This window comes from Dunckerocampus dactyliophorus, chromosome 11 (genome assembly GCF_027744805.1).
Source record: "Dunckerocampus dactyliophorus isolate RoL2022-P2 chromosome 11, RoL_Ddac_1.1, whole genome shotgun sequence".
Classification (NCBI taxonomy): Eukaryota; Metazoa; Chordata; class Actinopteri; order Syngnathiformes; family Syngnathidae; genus Dunckerocampus; species Dunckerocampus dactyliophorus.
In genome coordinates, this window is record NC_072829.1 from 2264970 (window position 1) to 2282809 (window position 17840).

General features: G+C 42.0%; 1 protein-coding gene across 3 annotated transcripts in view; it reads left to right on the top strand.

The window, feature by feature from the left end:
• Positions 1–15739, top strand: part of htr4 (5-hydroxytryptamine receptor 4) — a 107541-nt gene extending 91802 nt beyond the window's left edge. The window contains exons 7-8 of one of the 3 annotated variants that reach the window (XM_054791737.1): positions 1559–1657; positions 10151–15739. In XM_054791737.1, the coding sequence (XP_054647712.1) occupies positions 1559–1619 (61 nt within the window). In that variant the 3' untranslated portion in view covers positions 1620–1657; positions 10151–15739. Of the gene's footprint in view, positions 1–1555; positions 1658–10150 lie in introns of all 3 variants that reach the window. The other 2 variants (XM_054791736.1, XM_054791734.1) reach the window with 2 other exon arrangements.
• Positions 15740–17840: the final 2101 nt, after the last annotated feature.

Genomic DNA, 17840 nt, shown 5'->3' on the forward strand with positions numbered 1-17840 from the left:
CACTGTGTACTTAGTTCCTGAGGGTGCGAATGTTGACGGTGTAGTCGCGTCGTCCACATCCATCACTGTCATCAGTGCACATGTACCTCACGTGACCATCACTATATCTACCTCCTTCATCGTTCCTTCCTTTTTTCTTGTCTTCTTCTTTTTCTTCTTCTATGTTTTTTCCTGCTGCTTTTTCTTCTTCATCGGCTTCCTTCTTCTTCTGCTTCTTCTTCCTCTTCATCTTCTTTTTCTTCTTCCGCTTCCTCGTCATTTTCATCTTTTTTTCTTCTGCTTCTACTTTTGCTCCATCTTCTTCTTCTGCTTTTTCTTCTGCTTCTGGTTCTTTGTCTTTACTCTTCTTCTTTTTCTACTTCTTCTGGTTCTTCGTCATCACTCTTTTTCATATTTTTATTTTTCCTTTTCTGCTGCATCTTTTTCTTCTTCATCTTCTTTTTCTTCTTCTGCGCCTTCTTTGTCTTTTTCTTCTTCTTCTGCTTCTTCTTCTTCGTCTTCTTTTTCTTTTTCTTCTTCTACTTCATCTTTTTCTTCTTTGTCTTTTTCTTCTTCTGCTTCTTCATCTTTGTTGTTTTCTTCTTCATCGTCTTCTGCTCCTCCTCCCTTCTTCTTCTCCTCTTTTTGCTCCTTCTCTTTCTCTTTATTCTCCTAATCCGTCGTATTTTCTTGTCGTTTTTCTCCTTATTTTCTTCTCTCCTTTTTAATGGTGAATTGCAACCACCATGATCACCAACATTGGGATCTTTTTCCCGCCACTTCTCCATTCATTTAAACATGAATTTGCTCTGACTTTTAGCGCCGGTTTTTTTTTTGGTTTGGTAGCTCCTCCCCTTCCTTCACAAAGCCACGCTGGTGACTGTGGAGGGCGGTAAGTGTCCATCGCTGCACACTCGCTCTATCTAAGACATATTTAGTGCGCATAGCAAATGATAACACAAACACATGTGATCTTTACGTGTGAACTTTAACCTCGTTTTCCGCCCTCTCTTCCTTTCCTTCCCTTCTTTCCTCCTGCCCTCCTTTCCCTTTATGCCTCCATTTCATCCACCTTCTTCTCTGCATCCTGTGTCTCATATCTCCTCCTCCTCTTCTTCCATCCTCTTCTCTTTATCCTTCTTTCTTCATCTCCTTTACTCCTCTTTCTTTCACTCCCTTCTCCCTCATGCTTCATTTCTTTTCCTCCATCATCTTCTCATTATCCTTGGCTTCGTGTTCTTCTCATCCTCTGCCGGTTGAAACTGTCGTCATTCTTTCTTCTCCTCCCACTTTTGTTCTTTTCTGCTCCACCTGCCATCTGCCTCTTCTCTTCATTGACGCTCATCGTCATTCTCACCTCCTTTCTTGTCCATCCTTTTCTTCTGCTTTCATCTTCTCTTCTCATGTTTCAAATTATTTCACCGTTTTCTTTTGTCACCTATGTTTTCTTCATCACCTTTTTATTTTTCCTTCCTCATTTCTCCGACAAATCCCACCTTCCTCTTCCTGGTCCTCCTCCTGGTCCTCCTCCTGGTCCTCCTCCTGGTCCTCCTCCTGGTCCTCCTGGTCTCTCCAGCAGCTGCTCCTCTGCCTCCAAACTGCTGCTCTGGTTCTGCAACACCAGGCCAGTGCCTGTCTAGCTGCTCTAGATCTACAGTCTCACGAGGTTTGCTCTCAAGTGAGTCTGTGACCACACACACACACACACACACACACACACACACACACACACACACACACACATTTGTGTACATGGCATGAAGACACATCACGATAAAACTGCCCTATCATGTTCAGTACTTGGTGCTAGCTAGCTTGCTATCTACTGTAACTGTTAGCATGTTAGCATTTCAGCTCGGCTGATGAATGCCTTTCAGCGCTGATCACAACAGGCAGTCACCTGTGGCTAGCACTGTTGCATCTAACTAACATGTTGGGCAGTGTCGTCCTCCCACTTTCCCTCAAAACAAAAGCAATGTCTGCCGTGTGGAACCTAACTACGGACACATGCCACGAAAACTATCTTGCGGGGGTAAAAAGCTTTAATTCGGCTTGACGGAGTATGGTGAGTTTTGGAGGCCCGTGGCTGCTCACGTCACACGACAGCTAACACGCCCCCGAATGTGTGTGACAGCCAGACGGTTAAGATGATAACCCAAAAAAGAATTGAATTCAGCGGACGAGAGCGGCTTTTCTCAGCAGCGGAAGTTCGCCAAAGTCTCCTTAAAGAAGGCGTCTCGTTCTCTGGAAGTTTCACACGTTGTCTTTAAAGGGTAAGTCAAGTATGTTTTTGTCTAAATGAAGGTGATTTTATGGTTCCTTTTTTGTAGCAGGGGAGCAGCCAGGAATTCTGGGTCGCATAAAAAACTAACAGTGTGTTTTTTTTTAGCACTTTTATTGCTAAAGACGTTCCTGGATTCAGTCTGTGTCTGTGACGTCATCGTCTTCCGGGCATGTGGTGGTCATGGGAGTTGTAGCGGACCTGCGAAATACTGTTGACTCGCTTTTTCTTCCGTTGGTCAGTTGATTCACTTCATTCAGTATTCATATTTAACTCATCTGTCCTTGTCTGAAACTCCTTTATGGGGACAACATGCAAAGGAAGGACGTTTGTACGCCTCTAGACGGTAGTTTACGGTCCGGTAGCAGTGATGCTTAGTGGCATCATCATCCGGCGCGACGTGTCCAGGTCAAAACATACGCTTACGCACGCGGAAGCAATAAATGGCTCGCACTTGCTTGTGCCGGCTAGGAAGAAGGAGAGAGGGAAGGCTGGGAAGATGTTATTTTTGTTGACACTCGCGTTTTTTATGTATTCTTCTTTTGCATTACCACGTTTCCTTACACCGCTGCACGCCATCTGCCGTCGCTTCACATGCAAAGTATCTTTTTGCTCTTCCGATTTGGTCGCATCATTATCAAAGGTTCTTATCATAAACCCACCACACCACGCTATCCTGTTCAGTGTCTCTGTTCAGCGCGCCATCAAGACGGAGGACCTGTCCCGACCCTCTCAGCGGCAAAAGGTACAAGGAGGCCACACTACTTGCTAGTTGCTGCACGGTTCTTTCAAATGGCTGCTCCGGTACCATGCCGCTTTCATTTGCTGAGGAATTAGCACAATGTCCCTCACCTTTGGGTGCAAAGTGCAGGTTTGGAGTGCACTATTCAAAGTAAATAATTCATCGTGGCAAGCTGTGCCACCTGATTTTGCCATCATCCTGATTTTGTATTGCATTTTTAACTCTAGCTTTTTGTACTCATTGGTCATTTATTCTTAAGTACATCACCATTATTAATCATTTATACCTGATTCCCTTTCAAAAAACAACGGGAATCTAGGAAACTTCCCCTGCACTGTCCATGTTCCAGGTATTTATTTCACAGTCGCACTGGTTTTCGGCTAAAAAGTTACTGAATCGATTTATAGTTACTGAATCGCTTTGGATCACATCGTTCTAAATGAACCAATATCGTCCTTGAATTGTATCAGCAACCACGAGTCGTGATACGAATCGAATCGTTATTATAAGGAATCCTGACACCCCTAGGTTCAAGCAGAATTTATTTATGCTAATGATGCAGGAAAGCCAAACAAATTGGAGGCAATGCGGCAGGTTGTTTTGTTGTGACCACTGGGTGCAATCTTCATGAAGACAATAATTAAATGAACCGAAATGAATCCAGTGAGTTGATCGTAAAGCATTTGTAACAATATGTCAGCGCAGAGTAAGATAAATGGCAAAGATGTCAGACAGCGGTGAAAAAAGCTTGCAATTTGTGCTGCAGCCTCGTTAGCGGCGCACGCAAATGCAAAAGTATGATTAATGTGAATTAATAGTGCGTGAGACCGCTTCCAATGTATTCGGTTAATCAGAGAAGTTGCTCAGGCTGCAGTGGGAATCAAGTGACTCCAGGGACACGCACGTCTGCACGCCGGGATTAAGTGTGAAAAAAATAACAAGAAGTCATTATTCCAGGTTGTGGACACCGCGGGGGCTCCGCGGCATAATCGTCCTGCAGTAATGCTGCTGATAGTGCAGCACAACGAGCACGCAGCCTGCAAACACTAACATGGAAACAAATACAAGGAAATTGAAGAGGCAGGAATGAAACCACTTGTTAAAAGTGGTCTTCTGCTTACGTTATATCAGGGATGGGCGTGTTTTTGTCACTTTTGTCCAGTTGCTGTCCCAATACTTTTGTCTGTGTTGCTTACATGTCGTAAGTAAGCGCGGTTGTACTTCGTGATTCTACCAGGATTTTTTATTTTTTTGCTGTGATGACGAATCATTTCTTTTGTCCTATTTTTTTTCCTATTTTTATTTTTGGAAAATTTAGATTTTTGCAAAATTCCAACTGTTGTTTGTTTTGTTTGTTTCTCATCATATTACAACCTTGAATGTATATTTTTTTTTTTTAGGGCTGTCAAAAATAGCTCAATAACGGCAGTAACGAATTTATTTCATTAAATCCGTTACACTTTTTTGCGTAATTAACGCATACGCATCGCGGCACGCCACGGCGCGCTGGTGTAGCTCCCCACGGAGTCACACAGAGTCTGACGCTTTTTTATAACTTTATTCTGGCCTGAACACATCAACAGCAGTGCAATTCCAACACCAAATATGTATCTCCAACTCCCAAACACGACTCTAGTGACATCGTCATTGCAACACTTCCTCATTGTCACCAGACAGACCACGAGATGCATTCACGGACACTCCGAACATCGCAACAACGTCTTTATTATGCGTGTATGTGCGGTCTAAACAGAGAGAAATGCAAAGAAAAACAAAAAGTGGACATTCTTGTCGCTGGCTTTGTAACTCTTAATGCGGAAGTACAATTTGCTGCATTTAATTATGCTTGGAAATCCCAGAAAATTCACTCAAAACATGTGAATCCAACTTAAATGACGTGGTGTCTTTGAACGCAACTCCTCGGTGTGTACTGGCTCATAGTTACTGATCGTGTTTTGTGCACTGAAAAGTTGTTCCTCACTGACGTGCAGAATGCCAAAAAGCGCCCACCACAGTTATTCATTTTTTACATTTTTTGCTGCTATGATGCATAATTGCGTGTGAGTCGTGGTGGGCGTGCATGTGGACGTGTGCGCGTGTGTGAGAGAGAGAATCGAGCGTGACGCCGCCGGCTGCCAGACGCCTCTGTTGCAGACCGCAGCGCCATTTTCAGAGCTATAAGTGAGCCAACGGCGTCATAGCTCTTTGAATGGTACTGCTGTATGCACTCAGCTGACCGCCCAGGTGACCGGCAGCCCCGCCCCCTCAACGCCCCGGGACGAGGAGCTTCCACGTTTGGGACGAGCAACGCCCCCGAGTGCGTGCCAAAGCAGCAGGCGGCGCTGCAGCTTGTAAGCATAGGATGATTGCAGCCAGTCAGGAGCTCGAAGAAAGCGGCAGTCATGCCGGTTGGTCGAGAAGGTGTAAAGGTCACTGATCTCCACGTTTAAGGTCATAAATCCTCCTCATTGTCACTGTTGGCAACGATGAAGCTGTGATTGGTGGCAGGAGCTAAGGGAGCTTTCACACCTCTGCTTCTTCTGCTGGTTGGGGATGATAGTTAATGGAAAAACATTTACTTTGTACCCTTATGTCCCCAAAAAGTTCCCTCACAAAAATAAAAAAGTAATATATTAAGTCATTCAATACCCAAGACGTAGTTCTACATTTCTTTAACCCGAGCGCCCCAACCCAACAACATAAATACAGTCAAACCTGTCTATAGCGGCCACTGAAGGGAAACGGCAAAAGTGGCCGCTATAGACAGGTGGCCGCTATAGACAGGTTGGCGGCCATTTTGACTTTGTGCGCACACATATTAGCATGTATTCACAAAAAGACTGGAGCAAAACCAAGAGACATAGGGGAAAAGGCTCTGTTGACACATAAACAGGTAGGTAAATCTAGGTAACAGCTCCGGTGAGGAAACTAGTAATATCAATAACAACAATGAACCAGCGCCGCACATTCGACGGCGCTGGCCTTTTATCCACCGCAAATGTTAATTGACCGCAGCTGCGTGGCCACCAGGAATGAAGCGGCACCGCCCGCCAAATAAGAGCACAGGACAGGGGACGCTCGCTCCTCTCCTGCAGAACGTCACAAATTTCCATCTTTGATTTTTCTTAAAACACGATTTTAAAAGCAAGAAATAAAAATGTTAGTGAAGGAGCCCGAGGATATATGTACAGGATACGCGTGAAGCAGTCATGAATGGGTGTGTGCCTGAACAATTGAGTGCGGAGGAGGTGCGAAGATCGTCGTAAACTAACAATACCATCACTCCTTTCTTATTGAATGGGCTTCTAATCTCTAATTAGTCGGCAATTAAGTGATATTTTAGATGTTTTATTCAGGTGTTTTGGCTATTTTAGAATCTATTCACAGCATTGCAAAGTGGGAAGATTACCGTTTTGGCCGTCATTGAATCTTTTCAGGGCGGCATTGCAAAGTAAGAAGACGGCTTTTTTATGTCGAACTAGGACTCAGTAATTAAAGTCTACACACGACGGCTTCATTGCTTAAAAAACGAAACTTTTTCGTGCATGAAGCTTCTGCTTGAGTCGGCATTTTGGCTGCAATATGCGGTCAGATATTGACCAAGGGATACAAAATGGGTGGCCGCTGGCCGCGTTAGACAGGTGACCACTATACACAGGGTCTATAACACGTACATTTTCTGCGGGGGATTTGTCAGTGGCTGCTATAGGCAGGTGGCCGTTCTATACAGGTGGCCGCTAAGACAGGTTTGACTGTATACGTCTTTGAGTTTTTTTTCCACGAGAGGCAAAAAGAGGTGATGATGCCATAAAAACGGCCACAAGATGGCAGAAGTGCATTTGGATCATGTCAATGGAAGAATCACACATGACAGAAAGGAGGAAGTGAGAGACCGTGGAGGAGTGTAGCGTGCAGAAGGAAATTTGAACGTATGCACATGCACGCACGCGTGTACACGTTCATGTTGTTTTATTTGTAAATAAACTGTTATTTTGACGTAAAACAACCAATTATACCAATATATCGTATATTGATATTCAACATAAATATATCGGGATATGAGTTTTGGTCTGTGTTTATGTAACCATAGAACACAATATTCTGTGTGCCTTGAAAGATCAGCCAAAATGGTCTAAAATGGCCGCTACTGAAGGGGTTGTCTTTTGAAAAATGCCTGGGAATGAATGAGTTAAAGAAGACATCAGTCAAATGATATCGAGTGGGTCTTTGTGGGAGTCAGTGGGACCAAAAGGAGTGTTGGCATATACTGTGTGAAAATCTTTCAAAAATAATCATACAAATATCACATACTGACCCCATTTCATACAATGAACATAAAAATGAACCAATATATTATAAATCGGAATAATTAAATGTACACGTTTGGTCCCCTAAGGTGCCCTGATGGTTTAAAAACACGTTAAATTGTGTATATACTGTATACTTTCATACACAAGCCGTACCTGACGAAAAGCCAGCTATGAAAAAGAGTGTGCTTTCTTCAAGACAGGACTCATTTGTGCGTATCATGAACACATGAAAGCTCCGTGCAGGGTCCAAATGCTTGCTGGCTGGTAGTGGATCAAATGCAAATGAATTTTTAACCTTTATTTCATCTTCTTTTTACATTCTGTTTGTGTACCATGCAAGTCTTTGAAAGGTGATGTTGCCATGACAACGAGTCAAACAAGAGAAGATGGAAAGTGCACACACTGTTTACTCACAAGTCAGCTGACCAGTGTTGTCGCCTCGTTGCACTGTGTCACGCCGCCAATTAAACACACACACACACACACACACACACACACACACACACTCCTGGACGCAATTAGCTATGTAGTGGTCCACCGCGGCCGCCGCTCATCCAGGAGGAATGAACATCTAGTCCAGTGACTCACGTAAACTCTAACTTCCAAACACGCTCTGTCTTAACTCTTACATTCCTGCAGGTCATCTAGTAGGATTACAATACCCGTACTGCAAAGTACAAGCACTGTGACAGTGCAAGCTGTCCTATCTAGTCAGCCTAGAGCTGTCCTATCTAGTCTGTGAGCATGAACTGGTGAAGCCTGCTCGGGTGGCAGTCCACAACGTCGTCCAACGCACGATGAGATGGTGAGGTTGACGGTCTCACTTTCTAGTGATCTTCATACTTTGCAGGACCTGACGTGAAGAAGACTTGAGGTCGCTGGAGGAAGTTTGTTGTGTTTGCAATCAGCGGCACGTTGTCACGCTGTGCGCCGTCTCAGCACACATCATGACTGCCAATGAGACGATGACGATGGTGATGATTGCATGCCAACCCAAGTGGCCTCGTTTGATTAGAGGTCAGGCAGAGTGGCTGTGTGTGTGTGGGGGGGGGTGTCTTAGCCAACGAACAAGAAAATATGATACAAGAAAACTTTAGCAACGGTGAAAGAGTGGACACGCGACCTTTTTATGAGACCATAAACGGCTGCCACATTGCAAACACGTGGTCAATTAAGATGTTTTTGTTCGTAAGCCACCACTCGCAGAGCGATGGGTGAGCGGTGGAGACGACCGCTTGTCTCTTTAAAGAGCCGACACGTACGCGCCGCACACGCACGGGAAAAAGAAAAAACACTCGTGGTTGAAATGTAAAGTGGATGCGGGACATGTGGCGCTTCTGTTGGGTTTTGTGCAAAGCTGAGCCACCGCAAAATGGAGGTTTGTTTAATGAAACCCACTCTTAAGACCCGGATCAGACGCAGACTAAACACTCTGCTTGCATTTTTGGACCACAACCAGAACCTCTCATCTGGTGAATTGAAATACAGTGCACCATATAAAGTATAGTACACTGTAGTACGGCATCTGACCATGAGAGTACACCCTGCATATCCACTTGTCATGGAGCAATAACACAGAAAGCACACTTGGACATACTTTAGAGTAGTCTGTGTACAGATTGCGTAGCGGCATAGATTTACTACTAGCACACAGCCATTATTGTCTAAATATCTGGCAACACAAGAGAGTAGCAGAAAAGAGAACCCTGGCCTGAAGTGACTATACTTTCTCGTTGGACCACAGCTCCTTCAGTGCGGACCGCACTCGTGCATCCACGGACCGTCACGCTACCACCACCATGCTAGACTGTAGACACACAATTATCTTGCTACCCACTTGTGTTGCCAGATATTTACACAATAATGTTTTCCTCATTGAACCGCAGCTCCCCTAGTCCGCGCAGCACTCATGCATCCCCGGACCGTGACACTACCGCCACCATGCTTGGCTGTAGGCAAGACACAGTCATCTTGCTACTCACTTGTGTCGCCAGATATTTGCACAATACTGTCTTCCTCATTGAACCGCAGCAGCCCAGTCCTAGCAGCACTCGTGCGGGCCCAGACTGTGACACCACCACCACCATGCTTGACTCTAGACACATTTATCTTGCTACGCACTTGTGTTACCAGATATTTAGGCAATGTTTTCCTCCTTGAACCGCAGCTCCCCCAGTGCAGACAGCACTCGTTCAGCCTTGACCCGTGATGCTACCACCACCATGCTAGACTGTAGACACACAATTATCTTGCTACACACTTGTGTTGCCAGACATTTACACAAGACTGTTTTCCTTATTGAACCGCAGCTCTCCCAGTCTGCGCAGCACTCGTGCATCCCCGGACCGTGACACTACCGCCACCATGCTTGACTCTAGACACATTTATCTTGCTGCTCACTTGTGTTGCCAGATATTTAGTCAATGTTTTCCTCCTTGAACCGCAGCTCCCCCAGTGCAGACAGCACTCGTTCAGCCTTGACCCGTGATGCTACCACCACCATGCTTGACTGTAGACACTCAATTATCTTGCTATTCACTTGTGTTGCCAGACATTTACACAAGATTGTTTTCCTCATTGAACTGCAGCTCCTCCCGTGTGGGCAGCACTCATGCGGCCTTGACCCATGAGCGCTACCACCACCATGCTTGACTGTAGACACACAATTATCTTGCTACTCGCTTGTGTTGCCAGATATTTACACTATGTTTTCCCCATTGAACCGCAGCTCCTATAGTATCGGCAGCACTCGTGCAGTCCCACACAGTGACACTACCACTTATGAAAGTATTAAACTATATGCGAGATGCTTCATATTTGTTCTGTCTTCCCTCTCAGGTATGCTGTGCTCAATGGGAACCACACAGCGCAGGAGAAAAAAACACTTCACGCCGACTCCGAGTCCAGCTTGTGACACGACGCCTCCGCTCACCCTACCTGACCTGACCCGATTCGCGGGAACAGGCGACACCGACCTGGTGGAGTGCCAGAGACGCCATCAGAAACGCGTCTGGTTTCAAACTGAGGAGAAACCACTTCTGGCTGTGATCCCGGCCCGAAGGCGGCACACTTAAGGCACGGCGGCATTAGCGGGTCAGCACCGCTCGGGGACTCTTTTCCGCCTGGCAGAGTTTTGAAGAGAACTGTCACGTATTCTGGGTGTGAAGTCCAGAACCGAAAAAGTGGGTTCCAATTTAGCGAGGATGGTGCCGGTAGAAGACTGTGTCCTGGTCCGGTCTGGTTCTGCATCTGATTCTGTTGGACTTCATTGTGTTCACATGGAGAGTTAAAGCTGCTCAGGAATGAGTGTGTGTGTGTGCATGCATGTGTGTGTGTGTGTGTGTCACTATTACACCTCCTCCACATGGTCACATGATCCATCAGCGTCTGGATGAGGAATGTACAAGTACTAGCTAACATGTTTACATCCACGCCATAACTTTTTATCTCTCTTTAAGGACCTTTCCCCACTTGCAGTCTTTTCTCTGCCCTCCTTCCTTTAGGGGGCGCTGACTCATCTCTCACAAGATGGCGACTTTTTCTTGATGCTTCTGCGTTTACATTAAAATATCATGAATGTAGTCGCAGGAAGTTGTACTACAAACTCCAAGGGCATTAAAGTAGTGGCAGATTTTCCGCATCCAAAGCCAGGATTAACTCGTCGGCCATGTTTTGGTCCGTAGACGTCTTTAATGGACATGTAGCATCACAGGAAGTGAAGATTTCACGAGCACCTCATATTCTCCAAGGTTCAGATCTCCCACCCTACCCCACCCCAAAACCGACGTCACTTCTTTGTGGGTTACGCCCCCCCCAAAGAGGAAAAAAACAACTTTTGATTGTGCGCATAAGCACAGGTGCTAACAGAAGAAACTAAAACACTGCTTAAGCCAAAAAGGGCAGCTGGGACGGAGCAATGAGGCAAGGCAAAGATAGATACTGTCATTCTTAACCTTACCAGAAGTGTGTGGGAACAAGGGGCGGAGCTTACCCTACACCTCAGAGCAATATGAAGCCGAAAATATGTCGTAAACTACGAACTCAAGGCTCTAGACCAATCACTGGCTTGTAGGCAGTCTAAAGCGTAACAGGCTTAGAACACATGAGCGTTGGTTTTCTGCTCGGTCCTAGTGCATGACATGTCTCAATTTAATATAGGCAATATTTCATATTCACAAACATAATAAAGTGTCGCCACTGACTGGTTTTTTTTGTATGTATGTGTCAGTCAAAAGTTTGGAGACACTTTCTCATGTTAGTAAATGAGAAAGTGTCTCCAAACTTTTGAGTGTTTTTTTTGTATGTCTGTACCAGCCAAAAGTTTGGAGACACTTTCTCATGTTAGTGGATGAGAAAGTGTCTCCAAACTTTTGAGTGTTTTTTTTGTATGTCTGTACCAGCCAAAAGTTTGGAGACACTTTCTCATGTTAGTGGATGAGAAAGTGTCTCCCAAGTTTGAGTGTTTTTTTTGTATGTACCAATCAAAAGTTTGGAGACGCTTTTTCATTCACTACCATGGTAAAGTGTCCCCAACCTTTTGACTGTTTTTTGTCTGTATGTCCCAATCAAAAGTTTGGAGACGCTTCCTCATTCACTAACATGATAAAGTGTCTCCAAACTTTTGACAGTTTTTTGTCTGCATGTACCAGTCAAAGGTTTGGAGACGCTTTCTCATTCACTAACATGATAAAGTGTCTCCAACCTTTTGACTTTTTGTTGCACGTGTGTAACAGTCAAAAGTTTGGAGACGCTTTCTCATTCACTAGCATGATAAAGTGTCTCCAAACTTTTGACTAATGAAGAATGCCGACAGAACGACCTGCCATCTTACTGCTAGAGCTGCGCGGCTCCGGGTGCACCCCGTTGCTCCGCCCCTCACCGCGAAAAACAGCTGATCTGGGAAGGAAGCAAAGCGAGCAGGGAGGAGAGAAGACACTACAAAATAAGAGCACTTGAACAAAAACGTGGACTCATTTTAGGAAGGTCCACAAAAGAGAGGACTGAACCATCACCCTGAAACAAGAGTTTAAAAAATAATAATAATAACAAGGCACGACAGAAAAAGAAGGTTTTATTGTGAAAGGGGTTCTGTAGAGGTCACAATGCACATCACAGAATAAAAACTAGAACGACACCGAGTGAGTCGTAGACCTCCACCAAGGCCAAAACAGTCCTCACCACGTCCTGCTGATGATACTGATGATGCTGAAATGGTTTTGTGTGTTTTTTTGGGCGGCGCTGACATGTGACCTCGGTGCTCTCCGGTGTTTGTTGCACTGCAGGAGTACGCGGTATTGCAGTACACACAGGAAACTTCTACAGTGAAAGTGTTTCAGTTCCTGTTTGGGCCAAGATGGCCGCTTGGATGACGAGTGTGACGTTTGTGACGGCCGTGGCCTCCATTCCATCCTCGTTATGAGATGCATGAAAGTGTAGATCACCGCTACGAAGTGACTTTTAATCACTTCCTACGTGGACAAAAGTCTTGGGACACGCCCCTAATCCACAACTGGATCACTGAGAGGAAGGACCGGCGTCCTTAAGTGTCCTGCAATCTTTAATTCTTCATCCTAGCGACACATTTTGGATCCTTTACAACCTCGCCGCTTTGTGGGACTTCCCGTTGCAGAAAGCAAGCGCCACAAAGTGGGGGTGTAACGCTACGCCATCATCGCGGGTCGTCACGGGCCTGGCGTCTAAGGTGATGCTTGGGTTTATTTTGGAAAGGACGTACAAAACATCAAACTGCTTAGCTTTCCTGGAAACTACTTGAATGAGTTTTAGAATGTGCGCATTTCTCCCCATTCAGCTTCTCATGTTGAATTAGCTTTCCTAGTCTCACTTTTCCATGAACATTTTCTTCTCCAAATATGACAACATTTATCTCGTAAAACCGCAATAATTTCTTGGAAAATTCCGATTTTTTTCCCCCATAATATTCTGATTTCGCACTTAAAATTTCTGTATTTTTGTCCTCATTACTTTTTCAGACTTTTGTGATATTATTAAAATGTTATTCTCGGAATACTGCAACGCTCATCTTGAAAATTGCAATAATTTCTCGTAAAATTCTGGATTTTTTCCCCTATAATATTCAGATTTTACACTTGAAATTGCAGTATTTTGTTTCTCTTTACTTTTTCTGGTCAAACTTATTTTTCCATAAATCTTGCAACTTATTTCTCGTAAAATTCTGACTTTTGTCAAATTATAAAGATTTTATTCTCGGAAGGAGGCAATGCTCATTTTGTAAAATTGCAGAAATTTCTTGTAAAATTCTGATTTTTCCCCCCCTACAATATTCTGATTTCACACTCGTAACATTGCAGTTTTTTTTCCTCTTTACTTTTTCTGGTGGAACTTATTTTCTCGTAAAATTGCGACTTATTTGTAGCCAAATTCCGATTTCTCATAATATTGCAATTTTATTCTCAGAACATGACAACGTTCATCTTGCAATGCAGTCATCTCTTTTAAAATGATGATATTTTCAGAACATTCACTTTTTAAACTTGTAAAATTGCAGTATTGTCTTGTAAAAAAAAATGTTTTTTTTTCATAGAGCGTATTTTCACATTTTATTTTATTTTATTTTTATGACAATATTAGCATTTTCATCTTCTGCCTTTGCAACTTTTTTCTAGTAAATTTCCCACATTTCACAATAAAATATTTTAAAAATAGCAATAATTCTGATTTTTATTGGAACTTTTTCTACTTATAAAATTGCAATATTTTTTGTAATAAAATGATTCCTTTTTCTGGTCAAGCTTACAGTATTCTCTCGTATGATATGATATGATATGATATGATATGATATATGATATGATATGATATGATATGATATGATATGATATGATATGATGTGATATGATATATGATATGATATGATATGATTTTTTTGTAAAATTGTGACTTTTTGCTTGTAAATGGATAATTTTTTTTCGCACATTAAGACTTTATTGTGTTTTTTTCTTCATTTTTAACTTATTTTCTCATATTCTGACGTTGTTCTTATAACATTGCAATAGTTTTTCCTAAAATGTTTACTTTTTCATGTCAAACTAGAAAAGCACTTTGAGAGCGCAGACCTGCGCCAAGCGTCATAGTTCCCCCATATTGTGATTTGCACCATAAATGTTAGTCCTGCATTTATTTTATCTCCATATTTAGATTCCATGACCATGAAAACATACCATGGAAGGGTTTGGATGACTTAAAGGATGCTAACAATGCTAACACATAGCATAATAGCGCTACGTGTTTGTATAAGTGCCTACCTCAGAAAATGCTAAAAATGTTAGTATAATTATGTTAGCATGCTAGCAATGCTAACGTGCTAATGTTAACATGCTAACACCTAGCATGATAGTGTCTACCCATGAAAATGGATAAAAATGCTACTATGCTAATGTTAACATGCTAACACATAGCATGATAGTGGTTTATATAAGTGTTTACCCATGGAAACGGCTAAAAATGCTACTATGCTAATATTAGCATGCCAGCAATGCTATCATGCAAACGTTAGCATGCTAACACCTAGCATGATAATAGTGTTTATACTATATGTCTACCCATGAAACGTGCTGAAAATGCTACTATGCTAATTATAATAATCGATATTTTAGAAGGTGTCTTTTGAGTAAAATGCAAGGATTTCAACACTTGCTGTCCCTAAAGTGATGTGTAAAATGTGTACGCCTGTGTCTGGTAAGAAAAACAATGCAGGGAGAAATGGGATGAAGAATGCACGTAGCGTTACACCCCTACCACAAAGGCAGGCTTCGCTCGGAGGAGTTTGGTGTGGAAGAAGTAGAAGGGCTCCGAGAGTGTGTTGGAAGCTGCGCAAGGTGTCCCGCTACTTTTGCCCGAGTGGTGTATTTCCATCCTGATGGATTATTGACTTATTGCCGTTTTTAAAAATGTTTTTGAAGCGACTCCGTTGAAGCTGCGTGACGCACGAGCAGGATCTATAATAGAGGGGGTGTTTTCTGTGTGAAGTATTTCTATTGACTGACTTTCTGCTTTGTGTCGACAAGAAAACCAGTGAGAGCGAGCGAGCAGCTTGTAAAAAAAACAACAAAAAATGTAAATAAAAAGAGATTTTATGGAGCGCCGGGCGCATGTGTCGTATTTCCACATGAGTCACTTCACTGACCGTGGGACGTTTCAGTAGTCGCTCACGGTGCACACGCATTATCACCAACATTTGGATCGCCCCAAAAAATAGCGAATGATTTTTGGGGGAATTTTTTTAAAACTTAAAATATTACTATTGGAATATTTATTCATTATTATTGTATTATTTTTTATGTATTAGTTCAAAATCAATATATTGCAATTAAAGCTGAAATATTAAAGAAAATGGCGTCATTTTATGTGAAACAGCAAAAATGGGGGGAAAAAACTGAATAAATTTGAAATATTCCGTGAATAAAGTTGCAATATTACGAGGAAAAAAAGTTGTCATTTGATGAGAATAAAGCTGGAATATTTTGAGGAAAAACATAATTATGGAAAATTAATTAAATAATTACAATTTAAAATTTCATAAGAATTTTTAATTAAAATATTATTATTATTATTGATTTGTTAATATTTTAATATTTCTCATTTAAAATGTTTGAATGTAAAATTTTAAGTAATTAAAAATAAAGGTGAAATATTCAAGAAAAAAAAATTCAAAATAAAATTTTCCTGAGTCGTCATTTTATGCGAAACAAACAACACAAAAATAAAATTGCAATTCCGGTCAAATCAGGTTGGGGAAAAAGTTCTGCTGTTGTGAAAATAAAGTCAAAATATGGGAATAAAATCAGCAAAAACAATCATTTTTGGAGAAAATGAAGTTATAATATCACAAGAAAAAATGTTTAAATTTCATGAGAATAAAGTAATACATGAGGGGAAAAAACATCACGGAAATAAAAATCAAATCATAAAATCACTGACATTCATTTTGAAATATTCAAGAAAAAACAGCTCGTTCACTGAAGCTGTCATTTGATGCGGAACAAACAAAACAAAGAATAAAGTTGCTATTCTGGGAAAATGAGGTCAGGGAAAAAGGTTGTATTATTACAAAAATAAAAGCAAACTATCATGGAATTAAAAATGAATTTCAAAAAATACAATAATTTTAATTTTCAAATATTAAAGAAAAATGTGTCATTTTCTAAAGTCGGCATTTTATTTTATGAGAAACAAACAAAAGAAATTAGCAATTCTGGGAAATTAGGTCGGGGAAAAGGTAAATTATTAATTGTATTTTTATTTATTTATTATTATTTATTTATTTATTTGATTTTAATATTATTTTTATTAATATTACAAGAATAAAGTCAAAATAGGATGGAAATAAAATCAGCAATAAAAAAATGGAGAAACAGCGCTAACTTGCCATAAATGTAAGATGTTCGGGAGGGGAAATAATATTGAATTATTATTGAAATAAAAATTCAATTATAAAATGATTTTCATTTTAAAATATTAAAGAAAAATGTGTCATTTTCTAAAGTCACGGTTTTATGTGAAACAAACAAACAAAACAAAACAATTATGGGAAAATGAGGTCGCGGAAAAAGTTAGAATCTTACGAGAATAAAGTCCAAATATTATGGACATAAAATCAGTCATAAAAAAACTGCAAAAATGGAAAAACAGCGGTAACTTGACATGAATAAATTTGTGATATTAGCCGTTAAAAAAAGTCGTAATTTTATGTGAGTAAAGTGGTAATAATATGAGGAAAAAATAGAATATTTGAACTAAAGTGAAGAAATGAATGAATTGAAGACGTCCTGCACTTATGACAGTCGTGTTTAGGCGATCCGATCCTTCGACTTCACTCAACGCCAGCTTTTACTGCAATAAGAGCCTCAATTGGTGCACTTGCGTACTTATAGTTGAGTCTTTTGAGTAAGTACACATTAGTAAGTACACACTGAGAAGTATGCTGTCAGTACCCGGATGTTACACTCAAAACACTCAAGGGGAGGTACTGACTTTCAGCAGTCACACAAAGTGTGCTTAGTGTACTTGTCGAAGTGCGCTGTGCGGCATTTCAGACGCGCTACACGAGAGAGCAGCCGTTCCAAATCCATTTCCATGACACTCGCGCGCGTAAAGTTAGAATTGTTTTTTTTTTCCCCTGCAGTTTCCATGACATCAGTGTGAGGCTGTGCGTGCGCCGTGCACACGTGGGAGGCTCTCCTCGAGTCCTAAACGAGCACACTCCGGCTCGCCCACACTCTGCGCAGTTAACGAGCCCAAAACGCGTCGGCATGCCGGGAGGAGCGTCCGCGTCAAAGCGCAACCACGATCTTCTTCAGACGTTCTTAAGCGACCACGCAACATTTACCTTCTCCTTCTTCTTCTTCTCTCCTTTTTCATGTTGAAGTGGTGCATTATCACCGACGTGGAGTAAGTGTCCATCGCTGTGCACTCACCGTTGTCGGTGTTTTGAGTCCATCATCCGGGCACTGGCAGCATTTTGCCCTACTTCTTAGTTTGACTAGCATTTCTG